The sequence below is a fragment of the Oncorhynchus tshawytscha genome, linkage group LG16, assembly GCF_018296145.1.
Source record: "Oncorhynchus tshawytscha isolate Ot180627B linkage group LG16, Otsh_v2.0, whole genome shotgun sequence".
NCBI lineage: Eukaryota > Metazoa > Chordata > Actinopteri > Salmoniformes > Salmonidae > Oncorhynchus > Oncorhynchus tshawytscha.
In genome coordinates, this window is record NC_056444.1 from 13584484 (window position 1) to 13606226 (window position 21743).

The window sequence follows — 21743 nt, forward strand, 5'->3', positions numbered from 1 at the left end:
CCCAAATGTTGTCACTTGTCTCTCTGGACACATTCAGTACATTCCTTTCCACTATGCCAGTTGCCTATTAAAGTAACTGCCAGTGCAGAGAAGGCTTGGGGACATTGTTTCAAGAAGAGGAATACATCACTATTGCAATGGCGCACCCCAATGATTCATGTAATTGCATTCATGTTCTCAAGTGAGACAGGGGTTCTCATTCAGTCGATGTTAGATGATTTTTTATTTTTTTATTTAACCTTTATTTAACTAGGCAAGTCAGTTAAGAACAAATTCTTATTTCCAATGACGGCCTACACCGGCCAAACCCGGACAACACTGGGCGTATTGTGCGCCGCCCTATGGGACTCCCAATAACGGCCGGTTGTGATACAACCAGGGTGTCTGTAGTGATGCCTCTAGCACTGAGATGTAGTGCCTTAGACCGCTGGGCCGCTCGAGAGCACACAATAGCTTTGTTGTGTCATGTTATTTAGTATTCTGCAACATGACTCTTTCTGTTAGGTTTCTTTTAGGCTTTCTAAGTCACCATCCTCTACTAGCGTGCGCGTGTGTGTGTGTGTGTGTGTATGTGCACACACACATACACACACATCCATCTCAACAGTGTAGAAAAATTATGAACATGTGTGGTGTAAGACAGAAAAAAATATGTTTGAAGGATTCTCTTCATGTGAGGAGCTATAGCCCAAACCAAGAGGTCAGGAGAGGACAGTAGTGAGGGTCTGTCATTTGATATGGGTCAGTGAACTGGAGGTACAGTAGGGGATTTTATAGTATCAGTTCTGATTTTGTTCTGGAAATATGAGTTCTTTGTAACCATCATATTGATAATACATCTACCATATGAGAGTAAGGGCAGTACACCCTTACTTTAACATTGTTACCATACATTTTGATGTCTATTTGTTCTAAACATTTTGATGTTTATAATGTCTTATCATAGGCTTATCCTGTAACTACATGGTAATAATGTAGTATGTAGGCCTACTGTCCCTAGTTATTCCACTTTATGGGCTAGCTACTCTGTTATCACATATGTAATGTGTTAAATTGTGCAACATAAACAGATGACCATCATATCATCCTATGGCCATATGCCTTCACCCTAATTAACATAATACAAGAAAAGCTTGAATGAGAGTGACGTAGCTAGAAGGAAGTACCTCCCTGAGTGGGAGTGAGTGGCTCGCCTACGAGGGAGTGGACGAGGGGAAAGCTGAGGGCTACTGTAACTCACTGCATGAGAGGAGCGTCGCTGAAATCGTCTGAATACAATACACAAGTAACCTGCGCTTTTCTATCCGTATAAATCTTGGACCTTCTGTCTGAGTACTTCTGTTTGAGTTTTTTGTGCATTTCTCTGTGAAATAAGAGTAGGCTATTTCGAGAGCTGCCTTACAAATAATTTCTCTTCCGTCTTTCTGGGACTTTGTAGTTAATGTCTGAGGATTCAACCCCAGAACGCAATAATGTAACTGAATCAAAGACTTATTTTTTTCCCGGGACAAATAGGCCTAGCTACGCAGTGTTGATTGAAGCAACCGATTGAGACAGTCATACGCTCGTGTTCCAAGTGAGGATCAGCTCAAAGCATATCCAAAACGCATTACTGTTCCAATGGATTCCTGAAAAGGGGCGTACCATATGCAAGGACCAGACATTGCGGGCAGATCATTCTACTACATTCTGTACTGTAAAGTTGACTGGCTGCTGGAACTAGAAATGTATGTTAGAATAGCACCATTTCTTTGACCTGATTAAATATTTGAATGTGCATGTTTTTAAAAGAAAACAGTGTTTCCACATGCTCTTATTGGAATATTTGGAAATACGATTTGATTACTTTGTATTATTTTCTACCACGGCTGGAACAAGCGTTGCTATGCAGATCATGCACTGTTGGCCAATGTTAGCGATACATTTGATCGTCTGACACCATATCTCATTTTAGGGGATATCTTTTAGGCTGTCTCAACCAACTATTGGAAATGTATTTTGCGTAAACAGCTTTTTGGATATAACAAAACCATGATGGCAAACGAGAATCCTTATAACAGTCGCTTTATTGTCGAAAAATACATCCATCACAAACTGTTGAAAGTGGGATTTGTATGGAAATTTCAAGGAGAAAACGATTCTCCAAATAATGGCTTTGGGGACCCCTCTACACCCAACTCCCCCGAAGTTTTTGCACGGAGGTCCCAGCCCACTGCCGCGGGAGAGGACACCGACTCTCCTTACCAAAACAGCAGTCCGCAACCTGACCCACATGCCAGGCTCCACAGGGTCCTGCGCGAGGCTGGTGGCGAGATTGAAAGAATGTATCAGCGGGACTTTGCAGAGATGTCGGGGCAGTTGCATTTTACACCCAGCACGGCACAGAGAAGGTTTACCGCTGTAATAGATGAGCTCTTCAGCGACGGGGTAAACTGGGGTCGGATTGTGGCTTTCTTTGAGTTTGGAGGGACAATGTGCGTGGAGAGCGTCAACCGGGAGATGACGTCCCAAGTAGACAACATCGCTCGTTGGATGACGGAGTACTTGAACGGACCCCTACAGAACTGGATCCAGGAGAATGGTGGCTGGGTATGTTTGTTAATAAATCATTCCGCATTTGCTCAGCCTCTATTACACCTATAGGCATATATGCATCAGTTGCAAATGCATCAGTAGTAAGCACATAAACTTACAGTGGATCAATTCCTTCAGGGGAGCATGCACCTGACCCTACCATTACCTCTGTCTCGCAACAAATTAGACTACTACCGTTGTCTAACATTTGGGTTCCAATGTCAGCCAACCCTGTTATCACGATGGGGACAGTATAGACCTACATGGATTGATAATTGTCTGTTTTTGCTGTCCCTGTTCTCCTGGCCGATATTTCAGTCAGTCAAGGGAAACCCTACACCTAGTCTGACTGAAGGTCAATCACACACTGAATGAGCTTGACTGCATTTTACTCTGTAATTTGTTTGCCAGATGTTTGGAAACGGCTGACATAATTTCTCTCCCCCAACATGTGTGCTTTGAGTTGAACTACTACACAGAATGATGTCTTCAAAGAGAAACTTGGCGTGTTTCCACCATTCCAGTTTGAATGAATGAACAGAGCGTTTCCCTATTTAGCTTCCACATCAAATGGAGAAAAAAAGCCTCCCCTGTTTCAGTGTCTCCTCTTAGTTCTTTACATCCTGTCCGTCTGTTTTACTGCTTCGCTCGAGTATTGAATAATTTATGGCTGAAATTAGAACAGGCACACCATGCTTTCATACACTCCCATCTTGGTGTAGTAGAATCTATGTCTAGGTTACCATAATCACGAATGCACTCCTCATTTGGTAGTTAATTCACCCTCTTTTTCTTTGATTGATAATTTGCATAATCACGGATGAGCAAATGAACTGCTCAAATAGAGAAGCAATGGTTACAGGGACATGATGACCAAATCAGTTCCATGGCTGCGTCCCCGTGCGCCATCATGCGCATGCTGATTTTATCTATCCTCACCAGACGCATTCATGACACGCAGATTAAAATACCAAGACCAACTATGAACCAACAATAATTCATTAAGGGAGAGGTCAAAACACATTTGAAACATCTATGTACATTTAGCTAACATTTAGCTAGCTTGCTGTTGCTAGCTAATTTGTTTCGGGTTGTTATTTTACCTGAAATGCATATGGTCCTTTTTTTCCCTGGAACTTTGTAGAATGTTGACCAATTTTGAGTCACACAAAATGTGTGTTTTCTACTCCGACAATTAATCCACGTATAAAAGTGCAAACCTAGTTAGTTTTTATTTGGTTTTCTTTGATTAATATTGCCTTGTACATTCTTATTCTATGGATTTTATATGGGGGTTGGCAACCAACTTTAAGGTGCATAACCGCCACCAACTGGACTGGAGTGGGGACCTCAGTTCATCTTTCAATCACCCACGTGTGTATATGCTGGTTTAAACCAATGAGTAGATGGGAGAGGTGGGACTTGCAGTGCGTCTAAAATATAACTCTATTTTAGCGTCTGGCTGTGCAGTCGCCTGTTGGCGCGTGCTTGTTTCAATTAATTTATTGAATAACATGTATGTGTACATTTAGTTTGGTCAGCATGTTTACATTTGATTTAGAACTAAGTTTATTTAAATGTCATGATATTGATGAGGCAATATCCTTCATGTCCTCTTTACTTGACCCGTTGTCATGATTAATGTGGCATGTGTGGTTCCCAACACACAGGCAGATACTGTATATGTCAACCGCATTATCTACCAAGGGAATTCTCTTCGATTATAATCACAGCCGTATATATTCCCCCACAACCAGACACATCGATGGATCTGAACGAACTTTATTTGACTCTATGTAAACTGGAAACCACATATCCTGAGGCTGCATTCATTGTAGCTGGGGATTTTAACAAGGCTAATCTGAAAACAAGACTCCCTAAATTGTATCAGCATATCGATTGCGCAACCAGGGCTGGTAAAACCTTGGATCATTGTTATTCTAACTTCCGCGACGCATATAAGGCCCTCCCCCACCCTCCTTTCGGAAAAGCTGACCACGACTCCATTTTGTTGCTCCCTGCCTACAGACAGAAGCTAAAACAAGAAGCTCCCGCGCTCAGGTCTGTTCAACGCTGGTCCGACCAATCTGATTCCACGCTCCAAGACTGCTTCCATCACGTGGACTGGGATATGTTCCGCACTACGTCCAACAACAACATTGACGAATACGCTGATTCGGTGAGTGAGTTCATTAGAAAGTGCATTGAAGATGTCGTTCCCATAGCAACAATTAAAACATTCCCAAACCAGAAACCATGGATTGATGGCAGCATTCACGTGAAACTGAAAGCGCGAACCACTGCTTTTAACCAGGGCAAGGTGACCGGAAACATGACCGAATACAAACAGTGTAGCTATTCCCTCCGCAATGCAATCGAACAAGCTAAGCGCCAGTATAGAGACAAAGTAGAATCGCAATTCAACGGCTCAGACATAAGAGGTATGTGGCAGGGTCTACAGTCAATCACGGATTACAAAAAGAAAACCAGCCCCGTCACGGACCAGGATGTCTTGCTCCCAGGCAGACTAAATAACTTTTTGGCCGGTTTGAGGAAAATACAGTGCCACTAGCACGGCCTGCAACCAAAATATGCGGACTCTCCTTCACTGCAGCCAAAGTGAGTGAAACATTTAAACGTGTTAACCCTTGCAAGGCTGCAGGCCCAGACGGCATCCCCAGTCGCACCCTCAGAGCGTGCGCAGACCAGCTGGCTGGTGTGTTTACGGACATATTCAATCAATCCTTATCCCAGTCTGCTGTACCCCGCTGATCCTCAACACTGGGGCCCCACAAGGGTGCGTTCTGAGCCCTCTCCTGTACTCCCTGTTCACCCATGACTGCGTGGCCATGCACACCTCCAACTCGATCATCAAGTTTGCGGACGACACTGCAGTGGTAGGCTTGATTACCAACAACGACGAGACGGCCTACAGGGAGAAGGTGAGGGCCCTCGGAGCGTGGTGTCAGGAAAATAACCTGACACTCAACGTCAACAAAACTAAGGAGATGATTGTGGACTTCAGGAAACAGCAGAGGGAGCACCCCCCTATCCACATTGATGGGACAGTAGTGGAGAGGGTAGTAAGTTTAAAATTCCTCGGCATACACATCACAGACAAACTGAATTGGTCGACCAACACAGACAGCATCGTGAAGAAGGCGCAGCAGCGCCACTTCAACCTCAGGAGGCTGAATAAATTTGGCTTGTCACCAAAAGCACTCACAAACTTCTACAGATGCACAATCGAGAGCATCCTGTCGGGCTGTATCCCTGCCTGGTACGGCAACTGCTCTGCCGACAACCGTAAGGCTCTCCAGAGGGTAGTGAGGTCTGCACAACGCATCACCGGGGGCAAACTACCTGCCCTCCAGGACACCTACACCACCCGATGTCACAGGAAGGCCACTAGCCACTTTAAACTATGCCACTTTGTTTACATACCCTACATTACTCATCTCATATACTGTATACTGTACTCGATACCTTCTACTGCATCTTGCCTATCCCGTTCTGTACCATCACTCATTCATATATCTTTATGTACATATTCTTTATCCCTTTACACTTGTGTGTATAAGTTAGTAGTTTTGGAATTGTTAGGTTAGATTACTCGTTGGTTAGTACTGCATTGTCGGAACTAGAAGCACAAGCATTTCGCTACACTCGCATTAACATCTGCTAACCATGTGTATGTGACAAATAAATTTGATTTGATTTTGAAGTCAACACAGTCGCTACAGTCCCATTCTTTTCTTCGTAGCCTCGTTTGAATGTCGAGGTTGCGCACATTTGTACGGAATGGGGTGAGTTTACGTTAGCTATTCATTATCATTAGCATTGTTCCAGCAAGACCAGATTTTATAAGTAGATATATTATAGTTATTACTAATGCCTGTATACAATATACTGTATATTGTATTGCTGAGAGAGCTGCTTGTTAAATTTCATTTTCTATATTTGACACCTGTTCGAATATGTTGGGTGAGTCTTGTCTAAGTCTGGTTGGTAAATCAGTACATTGGAGATGAAGGAGATTTATCCAAATGGGCATCTGGCCACTGGCCGTCTATTCCTAGATTTTGCCTGTGTGGTGTCAGTTACATCAGATTCTGCACATAACGTACAGGTACAGCTTGTTGTCATGCGAAGACAAGCTTGCATCATTCCACTAGTGTATGTATGGATGTGACAGTAAATGAGACAACTGAGTTTTTCTATGCTCTTGCACGGTCACCGTTGAAGCTTTAAAGGTCCAATGCAGTTGTTTTTATCTCAATATCAAATCATTTCTGGGTAACAATTAAGTACCTTACTGTGATGGTTTTCAAATTAAAATGGTCAAAAATAAACAAAAATAGCTTCTTAAAACAAAGAGCAATTTCTCAAGCAATATTTTTGCTCGAACTGTCTGAGTGGGGATGGGGAATCTGAAAACTAGCTGTTATTGGCAGAGAGGTTTGGAACTCTCTTTCTTATTGGTCTATGAACTTATTTACCGCCTGGTGATATCACCGGGCAGGCCAAAACTCCATCCCACCACAACAGGTTCAAATTTCAGGCGGTCTTTTCAAACAGCTCTTATACTAAAAAGGCATTAACATCACAGGAGGTTGGTGGCACCTTAATTGGGGAGGACAGGCTCATAATAATGGCTGGAGAAGAATAAGTGGAATGGTATTAAATGCATGGTTTCTATGTTTGATGCCATTCCATTTGCTCCGTTCCAGCCATTATTATGAGCCGTCCTCCCCTCAGCAGCCTCTACTGATTAACATAATTTTCACAATTTCACAGTAGTATCCCAACCTCATAGTGTGGTAATATACTTTTTATTTTTTACTTTAGTTTATTAAGTAAATGTTTTCTTAACTCTAATTCTTGAACTGTATTGTTGGTCAAAGGCTTGTAATTAAGCATTTCACAGTAACCTGTTGTATTCGGCGCACGTGACATACAATTTGTTTTGATATATACAAAACCCAGGCAAATTACATGTTTGACTACACTGGACCTTTAAATCTTGTTATCCAATTACGAGGACGAGTAACGTACTGTCTTGGGGGTGTTCCTTACATCTTGTCTGTTTCACTGTATGTACAGCACAGCAGGTTGGTGGCACCTTTAACTGGGCAGAACGGGCTTGTGGTAAGGACTGGAGCGGAGTCAGTGGAATGGTATCAAATACATCAAACACATTGGTTTCCAGGTGTTTGATGCCATTCCGTTTGCTCCGTTCTCGCCATCGATGTACAGGTCAGGTAATGGAGGGATGTGGTGGGATGGAGAGAAAGGTTGTTCACTATCACATTTTGAGCTGATCATGGTCTTTCCCACAATTCCTCTGATGTGTCCTCCTGGCACAAAGAAATCTTGAAATGATGCGTTTACAACCAAAGAATGGCCATGTCAGTCAGATGCACCCTCTAAATTGGTCAGATGGCTTAGTTTATTTGTCAAGAAGAATTGCCCTTTCCCCCTTATGGCTAAGCTGTACTTATTATCCTTTCTTTTGAATCCATGTGATTCATTAATCCTCGGATAAAGCCTGCCGAATAATTGCGCCGTCTGTGGAGAATACATGATTCAGCTGCGCTACTCTGTGCCTTTTCAGTACTACTGTTATTTCAGATCCCCTGCTGGGACAACCCTAGTTTACCAGCCTGTGATCAAGACCCTTTGTCTTGTATTAGCCCAATTAAATTTCTGTTTTATTTTGAGTTTCTGAAGAATTGCCTTCATATCTTCTTTTGTATTTCGTCTACAGGTAACTGTTTGTGGTGACTTATTTTGTTGTTTATTCTGCAGGTTGACGTTTAGTCCCATGAGTCTTGGCCTTGGAGGCAGAACTGAACGATTAGATAGGGCAAATGCAAAGTCAGAATTGGCTAAATATTATTTTTTTATGAAAAAAATGTGCATTTTGGTCTTACTTTAAGGCTAGGGTTAGGCATTAAGGTTAGCAGTGTGGTTAGGGTGAAAGTTAGGATTAAAATGTGTCAGCTCGTGACCACCCTGCAGAGCTGCCTCCAGAACAAGATTCATGATGAAAAACGCTAACCTGCATTTATTGTTTATTAACCCAAGAAGAGTTTGACTTTGAATGCTATTTTTGTTTTTGTTTTGAGAGCCTTTTTGTCTGGGGGATTCCAGCCCAAACAACTCAGTGCTGATGACATCCTTAGTAAATAAGGTGGGAAACGGATGGGAATGTTTACAGGCAGGAAAAGGTCACTTGACACCATAGTAAAGGGGGCATGCTTTGCCTTGTGGGTGGCTTGCGATCCAGTTTGTTCATTTCTATGACCCCCTTTACAAAAAATTGTCCAGAGTTACATTCTAGTTATAATAACAACATATGTTTTATACTGTAAGTAATGCCTAGTATGGGCCACAATTATGAACTTCGATTCCCTTTCTCTGTTGCAGAATAGCCAGAGTATGCTCTGGGGGCCCATTACTGTCTCTTTTTGACCAACTTCTTCAATGCTGGGAAGATTTTCCATTTCTGCTTTGTGTGTCAGGAAAACTTTTAATCACAATAAGAGCTGCATATAGTTGCCTCCAATTAATTGGAAGACTTTGACATTCTTTAGGTCTTGGATTCAAGCTTTGTTCTTTGTTGACGTGAGGGTGTAGGGAGCCGACGTCGCTCTTTCATGTCGAAATGTTTTTTTTTTTAAACGAACAAAAGCCTTCTCAAATTTAAAGTCACTCACTCTTTCGTACTCTGTAGTTAGGATTGTGTCAAGGTAGGACATGCCTGGCATGAAGATGATCACTACACCACATCATACTGTAGTTTACCCCAAATGGTCCAATGGTTAAAATCAGCAAACTGGAAATTTCAGTATCACCAACTTGATTGTTACACTTTTTTAGGGTGTGCACTTTTTTAGGGTGTGCACTTTTTTAGGGTATGCAAATGAGGACAGGTGAAGTGTGTCGTTTGCAATTGCCAGATTGCAGCTTGCCTAACGAGGTGTTCATTGTCTGCTTACTGCTAATCTCTAACTAATTTAATGTGTTTTTGTCATGCTACAAATTATAGTTGTTGGTTATCATAGTCACTGTACATGTTCCTAACTGCCTATCATGTGCAGGAGGGAGGAATTACATGAATTTACGGGATTGAGCTGCTTGTTAATGTACTCCGCAGCTCATCCCTTTTGGCTCAGTTTGAGATGATTGCGGTTAGCCTGTTGCTATTAAAAACATTTGAAATAATGTCCATTAATTTGTCTGGACAGGGCATTTGAGCTCAATCAAATATAACGAGTGATAACAAATGACTGTGTTCGCAGGGCACAAATGTCTCTGCAAATTTAATAGCAAATGTATTTTGTATTCTCATTTAATCACTCTGGGTTACATTCTCTGTATCAATAAGTTACCAACCTTTCATCTTTTTGCTCTTTAGTTTGTGTGAGCAGGCTAGAGTCATTCAGGTGCTCAACCCACGCAGTGCATACCTGTGGCTCTTGGCATTTGTTTGTCTCGATGAAGGACGCTGATTGGCTGTGTTTACTGTCAGGTGGAGCTCAATGAGGCATGTTTGACCTGCTTGGTATTACTGTGGTGGTAGTAGAGGAAGGGGCGTTGAAAGGGAAAGAAAAAGAAAAGTGCTTCAATCAGTGGAACGTCACTCAGGTATTCATTTCCCTGTATATGTGCCTCTTACCAAGAGCTTTCAACTGATATTGTTTATATAAGCGAACTCGACACAGAGCAGTATGTGGAAATCCCCAGAGATAAAGACAAGAAAGACCAAGCAGGAGCTTTTCTCTTTCTGATGTTTCCTACGAAATAATGGCTTCAAACGAACCCACTGCATATTGTGCAGTTGGCGTATCTACCCTCACCCCTCAGGCTATCAGGGCAGAGAAGAGAGGAGAGAACAGAGGGACGGCAGTGGTAAGAAAGGGGTGTGGGCCGAAGAGAAGAGAACCAGGAGCAGTTTGAAAGGAGAAGAGAGCAAAGCTGATTGCAGAGGTAGAGGGAGACGAGGAAAGGATGAGAAAGGGAAGTGTAGACGGATGGAGGAGATCCGTGGGTCAGCCGTCGCTGTGTGTCCGGCTTACGATGCAGTCTGCAATGTACGGGACCCATTAACCTAGATAATACCAGGATTTTAATGGAATACAAGGAACAGACACCTTTATAATATTTTGGGGAATTGTATCTCTGCATGACATCGTTATGGAGATGAGGAAAAAAAAGATGAAAAGCACAAATCACAAACATCTGACAGAATTAATCACAGAGAAGCTCTGATATTTATTTTAAAGAAAGCATTTCTAAAAGAATTCAGAGTACCTACTTTTAAGATCACAGAGAGGGAGGAACTGTGGAACTGTGCGCTACAGTAGGAGGTCTCAGTCGAAAGTTAAAACCGTAGGGGAAATACCAGAGTAACCTTGAACACACATCTAGAGATTAACAGAACATTTCACTTTTTAGCTTTGAGTCAGAAAATACCCTAAAAACCTTATTGTTGCCACCAAGTTCTTTGTGTTTTTATTAATCGGTCGTTCTGCAGAGCCGCCCTTTTCTGCTAAATGTAAATGTGGTCACATTTTGTTTAAGAAAGTTTTGTGTCTGGGTAAGCCCCTAACACATACAAATACACAATGATCTGCACACACCCCAAATTACTATCGATGTAAAAGGCCAAGCAGATCTGGGGTCAAATACTATTTCAGCATTTGTTATAGCCTGACTGAAGTGCAAGATGGGTGGTGCTTACACTTTTGGGACTATTGTATTAGTTCCATTTTGCCAGGCAAGCTGAATCAAATCCAGCTAAAGTATTTGCAATGATTTCAAATAGTATTTGAACCCAGATCCGATTCCAAGTCCAATAGAGGTCTGTATACTGTAGTGTACATCAGGTTGGGCCCCTGTCACAGCTCCAGACTGGCTCAGGGATCCTTTGTTGGCCAAAGCAGATTTGCCTTTTGTGAGGACTGTGGATATCTGTAATCTGGTCAGAATTGATTTATATCCCATTTTAAAGTAATGGGCTAGTCGTATGGGTGTTACAAGACTTTTGTCCATCTGCTGTGGCTCCACACCAGCTTACAATTGGTTGGTTTTCTTCCTCAGTTGGTTATCTGCCTGGTTGTGTCAGCTGGTAAACTCTTCGGAAAAAGGTTTCCAAAAGGGTTCTTCGGCTGTCCCCATATGAGAACCCTTTTTGTTTCCAGGTAGAACCCTTTTTGTTTGGATTCCATGTAGAACTCTTTCCACAGAGGATTCTACATGGGACTCAAAAGGGTTCTATCTGGAACCAAAACGGTTCTACCTGGAACCAAAATGGGTTCTCCTATGGGGACAGCCGAAGAACCCTTTTGGAACCCTTTGTTCTAAGCGTGTATAACAAAAGGTGTCCAGTATGTGTTAGGTTCATACCAAAATTGAAAATGTAGTGAATGGGAAAGAGACTAAAAGTGAGAGATTAAGAGAGAGGATATGTACAACAACATACCTCACAAGGGTTGTCAACATACTGTACAAAGCCATAATTACAGTTGCTGGGACTGCTTTAGGATTCAGAAAATGTTTACGAAAACATTTGTTTTTTCAAACTCTACACATTTCCAGACTCATTAGATTAATGACAAACCATCATCCACCTTGCCATTGGGGACCAAACTAGAAGGCTTTGCTTCGGTTTAACCCATGCTATATGGGACATCAACATCAAACCCTTTGCCCATCATCAACTATTGTTTGGAATGTAGCCTGAAGATAAACAGGGGTACATTTTGACCACAAGGGTTAAATAATGTCATCATTTTGAAACCTATTTTTAAATGGAAAATAATCTCTCTTTTGTATACTAGTTGTATACTAAACTGAAAACGTGGACTCAATAGTAAACTTTGTGATAAAGGACCAAATTTGGCACTGAGGTAGAGATGTATGTACCCTGAAAAAATATAGATATGGAGCCACCCCAGATTTGGCCATTGGGGGGAGGGCACGGCAGCCACTATAACTGAAAAATACAAATATTGACAGCTTCCAGTCAATGTCTTTATACCAAGTTGAGTGTCATATTTCAGATGCAATTGGAACTGAGTTGATATCCCATAGCGTTCCCGAGTTCGAGCTAAAAGTCTGATGGCACCGGTGCCCATATCGCGCATATCGATCAAATTTGACTAAAATGTGTGAATTTGTTTAAAAATATGTTTATTTTAGGGTAATTTAAACAATTTACTTGTGTTACAAAAGGTTAATAAAAGGAAGTGTTAATGCTTGACAGACAGTGTCTCTTTGCAATCATTAATTAATACAAAAATTACCCCTATTGGCGTTTTTAGGGTTAACTGAAGATGTCAGTTTCATTTCGTAGAGTGTTATGTATTTCGGCAGCACTAAAGGTATTCAACAACTGTCTCCATCTTGCATGGAGACCGGGACAAAGCACCCTGTCAAGTACACCTTTTCTTCCTCCTGTAGCTGTGGAGTCGTCTGTCCCCTGCACAAAGGGAAATACGTTTTTGTTTGACAAAAAACCCCATGCCAGTACCATGCAATCCACCCCGCTTCCCGTCAAAACACGGTTCATTCAACCACCCACACAGAAGTTGTCAACGCTGACAGTTGGCACATAGGAGCATTTAACTGTAAATCCATGTCTCCCGCTCAGAGCGGGACAGATGCAGACGGTACACACACATACATATAAACAAACAAGTACAAAGACTCAACCGACTGGTATTTACACAAAAGGACATACACACATGAAAAGTACACAGACTTGCATAAGAACAGGGATTTAACATCGAATACTGAATACACACACACAGAGTTGAACAGGTCCACACATTGAAAATAGAAATGGGTTAAAGACACACTCAGATGTTCAGACGAATATAAACACTGTGTTTGGTGTGCATTCTGCACCACGGTTCTTACATGTGGGAGGGTGTGTGGGCAGGTTTGTGTGGCTTGCTGTAATGGAATTAGTCTGGGAGCAGGGTACAGATTGACTTGTTCCCTTAGATGTGTTGCTTTTAAACAGTCTCTCTCCCTACTGTTCTGCAATTGCCTCAGTCTCGATTCTGTGATTTGTTTATTTCCTCAATATACAACCAATATAAAAGTCTCTCTTACTTGTTCATGTAAATACTGGTTATCCACCACATTTGTTTTTTTTTTGTGCTCGTTTTCATTTTGTGCTATAGGCTACAGTATTGTGTGCTTCCTTTGTCTCTCTGTTTCTCTCTGGGCAGAAGCACTCATTTGATTTATTATCCATGTCAATGTTATCTTTGTCTTTGGATCTTTTTAAACACAAGGAGGTGTGCTAGTTGCTGGAAATGGAATGCACCTGTATATTGCAATTATTGAAAATATAATAGGATTTCTCAACTTTGCTCTGCACCAGTCAGGATGAAACAAGAAACTCTCCTTTTAAATCTAGCTACCTACTGTTTTCATGAACATGTCATTACAGACCAATTTGTCACAGTGGGGGTCTTGTCAAAAGTGTGGTGGAGCACAGGCACCCATTCCAAGTCTGTTATTCCCTTGGCTTATGTTGTCTAAAGGAAACCGATTCTGGGTGCCCTTAAAACAGTGTAGAGGGGCTGAAGCCACGTGTTCCTCCTCTCCGGTACCGCCGGGTTGGGTTCTGGCTCTGTCGCTTGCCATCTGGTGTACCGTTTGCACCCGCCACTGCAGGGCTGTGATCCCCCAAAAAGCATGCACACAAAAAATGACATTTCCTACAGGCGGTCCAACTGGAGCTCAGTACAGTCCTCAAAACATGAATCCCCCTCTTTCATATGTCCACAGTAAGCCTCTCCCTCTGGACTAGAGATAGCCAGAAGACCAGAAACTCGGCTCCCATTCACAACTGAAATGATTTTGGACAATAATAGGTCTGTTTCCTCATTGTGGTTTTGACGTAATTTTGTGTGCGCTTTACACTGTTGTACCCTCTGTAAAACGCAGAGGGCAATTCTCCAAAAAAACAATATTCTACCCAGGAGCCATTGCTCACTGCCCCTGTTGAATGCTAATAAGCCGTTATTAAAAAGATACGGCAAAGTTTAAGCAGCACTGATGTCAGATATGGCAGAATCAAAGCTTAGATAAGTCAACCAGTAATTATGTATTTTAGGTTCCCTCCGATGTGCAATGAATTATTCATCATGCCGGCGAAGGAGGCAGTCTTTTCCTGTTAACATTAAACATACTGTCTTTTGAAAATTGAAGTCGCTCATTAACTAGCAATGATTACAATTCTTTTCCCCCTTGATCAAGTCTCTCTTGACTGGGTAATGCCTCTGGTCAGTCAATAGGGCTGAGATATTACTCGGTGCTTCAAAGGTGTTTTATTTTTTTGGGGGGACGGGGAGATAAAAGAAAGTGATGCTTTGAGTTTGAGCCATTTAAAGCTCACATTTAGGTTTTGTCCCATTCCAGTAAAAGCTCCACAAATCAACAGGTGCATTTGAAACACAGCCTTGGAGTTTTTACTCATCTACCCTCCACTGACCTGCTCTTCGGCACATGGATGCATCATGATGAGTCTATTAGCTTCATGTAATCAGTAATTGATTTAAATGAATGATACTAAGGTTTCCATGAAAGCTGGTGGAAGTACAAGATCACTTGCAGGCTTCGGTCTTGTAAATATTGCATCACTACTCTCTTGCACTCTGTCTGTCTGTCTGTCTGTCTGTCTGTCTGTCTGTCTGTCTGTCTGTCTGTCTGTCTGTCTGTCTGTCTGTCTGTCTGTCTGTCTGTCTGTCTGTTTCTCTCCTCCCTTTTTACTTCCCTCAACCCTTTCCTGTAAATTAATAATTCATAGTGATGCTAACATCCAACCCTAAACGGGCCACCCTCACAACAAGAGGGCCATGTCCTAACCTCTGCCACACGCTCATGTTCTTGCATGAGGACGCAGCTGGAGCGAGGATGTGTCCACTCCTCACAGATATGTGTCATCACAAGACGTCATGCGGAGGGTTCATAGCAAGCATGCTGGGAATTGTTTTGGGGGGGCACGTGAGTCGGTGGTGGCTGGACATCAAAAACCCCAGCAGTGCAGTGTATACATCACGCAGGTCACATTCATGAATGTATTAACATGCAATGTACAGAAGGTTTCCTGCTTTGCTCTTATTGTCTGTCTGTAAAAATAGGCTAATGAGGAAGCATCTGGTAATGCTCCGCTGATGTGGTAATGTTATAGAGCTTTAGGGGAAATGTTGAATACTTTGACTTAATGGAATCAATTGTATCTTCCATAGGAATCGGAAGTGAAAATACACTATTTTAAATCCTGGCTTAAAACTTTGTTACTCAACCTCAGCGACCACCAAGCTCTATCACACATGTGAAACTCAAGGCCCGCAGGGTTTTAAGAATTTAATTTGAGTGGTTTTTGGGGGGTGATCTCAATCGACATTGACGTTACTAAAATCAAATTCGAAACTGGGTAGAAATTATAATTAACCTACATTTATAGTCTCTTCACTCTGTCCAGCTTGCTGAGCATCGAACATTTCGAAAGCAAATTTTGACAGTGAGGAAAAAGTATACATTTTAACTGCAGCCCTACGGACCTTGGTGAAGACCGAATTCGGCCCACAGGGAAATTTGTTTGACACCTCTGGTCTATAAGTAGTGTCCACTCGTAAGACTGAGGACATGCCAACCCAACCTCACCCTAACCTCAATCTTCATTGTGTCAGGGGATTATAGAGGGATTTCCTGGATCATGCTGAAGCCATGGTCGGTGCCGTCTGCTGGATTAGTGAGAGGCGCTCGCCAGGGTCGTTAGTTGGCCCCGGCTGCATTCGCGTACCACCATGGGTATTATCCCAACAATTTGGAAACTGTGTCGTAATGGGGTCAAGCCTTGGCCACAAGTAGAATGTAATAGGAAGAGGCTGTATGGGGCGCCACTATGTCTTCCTCCTATAGCCTCCAGGTTACCTGGAGGGCAACACATTTTCACCATCCATGCCACAGCTGAGGCTTCAGAAAGGCTACAGTAGGCCGTCTAAAAATAGACATTACTAGTGTCGGCAGCTTCAATTAAAGTGTTTCCCCAGTCCTGTTTGGTATATTTTTTTAAGCAATGACATCATCACCAAGAGACAAGTGACTTCATAAAGATGCTGGTATGATCAAATAAAAATGATGATCAAGATTTTGGCTACTAAAAAATACCATTCTCATTCAATGCCTCTGTCAAATACACTACTGTATATATACAAAAGTATGTGGACACCCCTTCAAATTAGTGGATTCAGCTATTTCAACCACACATGTTGCTGACAGGTGTATAAAATCGAACACACGGCCATACAATCTCCATAGACAAATTTTGGCAGTAGAATGGCCTTACTGAAGAGCTCAGTGGCATTCAACGTGGCACCGTCATAGGATGCCACCTTTCCAACAAGTCAGTTCGTCAAATTTCTGCCCGGCTAGTGCTTCCCCCGTCAACTGTAGTGTAAGTGCTGTTATTGCAAATCGGACATTTCTAGGAGCAACAACAGCTCAGCCACACAAGCTCACAGAACGGGGCCGCCGAGTGCTAAAGCGCGTAGCGTGTAAATATTGTCTGTCCTCAGTTGTAACATTCACTACCGAGTTCCAAACTGCCTCTGGAAGGAACGTCAGCACAATAACTGTTCGTCGGGAGCTTCATGAAATGGGTTTCCATGGCCGAGCAGCCGTACACAAGCGTAAGATCACCATGCGCAATGCCAATGCCTACCTGCCCCAATGCATAGCGTCAACTGTAAAGTTTGGTGGATGAGGAATAATGGTCTGTGGCTGTTTTTCATGGTTCCGGCTAGGCACCTTAGTTCCATTGAAGGGAAAACTTAACGCTACAGTATACAATGATATTCTAGACGTTTCTGTGCTTCCAACTTTGTGGCAACAGTTTGGGGGAGGCCATTTCCTGTTTCAGCATGACAATGCCCCAGTACACAAAGTGAGATCCATACAGACATTTTTTGCTGAGATTGGTGTGGAAGAACTTGACTGGCCTGAACAGAGCCCTGACCTCAACCCCATCAAACAACTTTGGGAAGGATTGGGACACAGACTGTGACAGCAGCAAAGGATGGACCAACTCCATATTAATGCCCATGATTTTGGAGTGAGATGTTCAACGATCAGGTGTCCACATACTTTTGGTCATGTACTGGAAGAGCGTCAAGCAAAACATTGTCCATGCCATATTTATTCTGCAGCGGGCATCTTTGAGAGTAGAGGTATTACAGTCAGTATTCAGTCAGACAAGGGCTTTCTAGAGAGAGAGGAGGAAGGCAGGATCTACCTTCTGATTCCTGGGCATCATCATGATTGATAAGCATCTAATCTCCTTTTAAGTTGGCAAATAGTGCAGGTGGTGGTGGTGCTGGCAGCAGTGGTGCTGGTGGTGATGCTGATGGCAGTGGAGGTGGTGGCAGCAGATTGGAGTTCTCTCAGAGGCTGACTTGGGCTCCCCCCACAGCTTTTGATGGAAGCTGATGGGGTTTGAAGTGCCAGGGAGGGGCGGGGATGGCGATGGGGAGAAGGGAGTATACCAGAGTGATGAAGGGAGATGAAAGCAAGGGAACTGTCACATTCCAATGTATTGGGATGTAGTTGAGGGAAGACAAACTTTCTCACAGGCTTGCAAACATAAACACACACACACACACACACACACACACACACACACAATGATGGAGCATGTATCATTAACATGACACACATCCTTGCATGCACCCAAATACACGTATAGGTGTGTATAACGACATACAAGAACATGTACAGTTCAAGTCGGAAGTTTACATACACTTAGGTTGGAGTCATTAAAACTGGTTTTTCAACCACTCCACACATTTCTTGTTAACTATAGTCTTGGCACGTCAGTTAGGACATCTACTTTGTGCATGACACAAGTCATTTTTCCAACAATTGTTTACAAACATAGTATTTCACTTATAATTCACTGTATCACAAACCCAGTGGGTTAGAAGTTTACATACACTAAGTTGACTGTGCCTTTAAACAGCTTAGCAAATTCCAGAAAATGATGTCATGGCTTTAGAAGCTTCCGATAGGCTAATTGACAGAATTTGAGTCAATTGGAGGTGTACATGTGGATGTATTTCAAGGCCAACCTTCACTCAGTGCCTCTTTGCTTGGCATCATGGGAAAATCAAAATAAATCAGCCAAGACCTCAGAATTGTTTTTGTTGAACTCCACAAGTCTGGTTCATCCTTGGGAGCAATTTCTAAATGCCTGAAGGTACCACGTTCATCTGTACAAACAATAGTACGCAAGTATAAACACCATGGGACCACACAGCCGTCATACCGCTCAGGAAGGAGACACGTTCTGTCTCCTAGAGATGAATGTAGTTTGGTGCGAAAAGTGCAAATCAATCCCAGAACAACAGCAAAGGACCTTGTGAAGATGCTGGAGGAAACAGGGACAAAAGTATATATATTCACAGTAAAACGTGTCCTATATTGACATAACCTAAAAGGCCGCTCAGCAAGGAAGAAGCCACTACTCCAAAACCGCCATAAAAAGGCCAGACTACGGTTTGCAACTGCACATGGGGACAAAGATAGTACTTTTTGGAAAAATGTCCTCTGGTCTGATGTAAAAAAGGAAAAAAAATAGAACTGTTTGGCCATATTTACCATTGTTATGTTTGGAGGAAAAACGGGGCGGCTTGCAAGCCGAAGAACACCATCCCAACCGTGAATCACGGGGGTGGCAGCATCATGTTGTGGGGATGCTTTCCTGCAGGAGGGACTGGTGCACTTCACAAAATAGATGGCACCATGAGGGAGGAAAATGATGTGGATATATTGAAGCAACATCTCAAGACATCAGTCAGGAAGTTAAAGCTTGGTCGCAAATTGGTCTTCCAAATGAACAATGACCCCAAGCATACTTGACCCCAATGACCCCAAGACCCCAAGTTGTGGCAAAATGGCTTAAGGACAACAAAGTCAAGGTATTGGAGTGGCCATCACAAAGCCCTGACCTCAATCCTATAGAAAATGTCTGGGCAGAACTGAAAAAGCGTGTGTGAGCAAAGAGGCCTACAAACCTGACTCAGTTACATCAGCTCTGTAAGGAGGAATGGGCCAAAATTCACCCAACTTATTGTGGAAGGCTACACGAAACGTTTGATCCAAATAAAAACATTTAAAGGCAATGCTACCAAATACTAATTGAATATGTGTAAACTTCTGATCCACCGGGAATGTGATGAAAGGAATAAAAGCTGAAATAAATCATAATCTATACTATTATTTTGACATTTCACATTCTTAAAATAAAGTTGTGGTCCTAACCGACCTAAGACAAGGCGTTTTTACTCGGATTAAATGTCAGGATTTGTGAAAAACAGAGTTTAAATGTAGTTGGCTAAGGTGTATGTAAGCTTCCGACTTCAACTGTATGTACTCACACATACACTCATACACATTTGTACTTTGCTGTCAAGCGGACACCTCACACTCATCCTCGTGTTTGTTTGGCAGAGAACACTCTTGGAATCGTTGAGAAATGAATTCCTCCCACTAGCTGCTTTCTGGTTGTTCTGCCCAGCTTAGCTTCAGAAACAAAATCTGTCTGGATAAACTTCACTGTCCCTGATGCTATTGGCTTCTAGTGAGCTGGCTCTACCCTAGGCCTAATTGTACTAATGCATTATGAATGTAGCGATAGCTTTTGTGTTTTTCATGGACTGTCATAATGCACAGAGGGCCTGAATACTTACTGGAAATGTGCGCATTTAACCCATGCAGTGATTTCAATGGAAGATGTGTGTACACATTTCAAGTTATGATTCAGGCAGAAGAGTATGTAATAAAATGCTGTATACTGGTCCCCAGGAGTTGCTCCCGAGTGGCGCAGCGTTCGAAGGCACTGCATCTCTGTGCTAGAAGTGTCACTAAAGACCCTGGTTTGATCCTGGGTTGTATCACAACCGGCTGTGATTGGGAGTCCCATAGGGCGGCCTACAATTGGCCCAACGTCGTACGGGTTAGTGGAGGGTTTGGCTGGGGTAGGCCGTCATTGTAAATAAGAATTTGTCCTTAACTTACTTGCCTAATTAAATGAAGGTTAAATTTAAAAAAACATATATTTCTTGTTTGAATGCCATTCCACTTGAGCTGAAAAGTATACACTTGAATACCAACAGCGAGCCAAACTACAGTGGTTAGGTCGACATATTAAAGTATCAGCATTTTTATGGAGGGGCACGCCTTCAATCTGAAGATTTAACAAATGTGGTGTGTTCTGGGTTCACTTCCTGGGATTTTCCTCGAGCGAGTGCATTCTGGGAAAATGAAGCATAGAGTTGTCTAGACATGGTTCCATGGTATAATAAAGACCAGGGCAAGGTGGAATTAAAAATGTATCCATGGTGTTTTAAATGGGACCTATAACGTTTTGTCATTGGGTGACATTATAGCATTAACTTCAACGTGTAGGATGGATCGGTGGAGGCAAATGTCTGCGTTTTAACAGACTGTGTGGTGGAGACATTCTGTGTGGAAGTGTTTCTGTTTGTTTTGATAGTCTATTAATTTCACTGGCATACACTCTTAGAAAAAGGTTATTCTATAAGGACAGCCGAAGAACCCTTTAAGGTTCTAGATAGCACCTTTTTTTCTAAGAGTGAAGCACACAGTCATCTCACACATGAAGGCAGTTCAACACCTCTGTGAGAGTGATGGAAAGTAACAGTCAATCACAAGTGGCTAGAACTATTGATGCTGTTGACAATGGCACAACACAAGCTGGGCATAATATGCCGACACACACACACAAAATACCAGTGCACACATACACCTAGTGTACAAAACATTAAGGACACCTGCTCTTTCCATGACATAGACTGACCAGGTGAATCCAGGTGAAAGCTATTGATCCCTTATTGATGTCACTTGTTAAATCCACTTGAATCAGTTTAGATAAGAAGGTTAAAGAAGTATTTTTAAGCCTTGAGACACAGTTGAGACATGGATGTGTGCCATTCAGAGGTTGAATGGGCAAGACAAAAGATAGTAGTATGTGCCAGGCGCACCGGTTTGTGTCAAGAACTGCAACGCTGCAGGGTTTTTCACACTCAACGGTTTCCCATGTGTATCAAGAATGATCCACCACCCAA

The 21743-nt window shown here is 42.5% G+C and overlaps 1 protein-coding gene across 1 annotated transcript in view; it reads left to right on the forward strand.

The window, feature by feature from the left end:
- The first annotated feature begins 1202 nt into the window (after positions 1–1202).
- Positions 1203–21743, forward strand: part of LOC112232698 (apoptosis regulator Bcl-2-like) — a 66685-nt gene continuing 46144 nt past the window's right edge. The window contains exon 1 of the mRNA XM_042298804.1: positions 1203–2589. Within this exon, the coding sequence (XP_042154738.1) occupies positions 2032–2589 (558 nt within the window). The 5' untranslated portion in view covers positions 1203–2031. The remainder of the gene's footprint in view (positions 2590–21743) is intronic.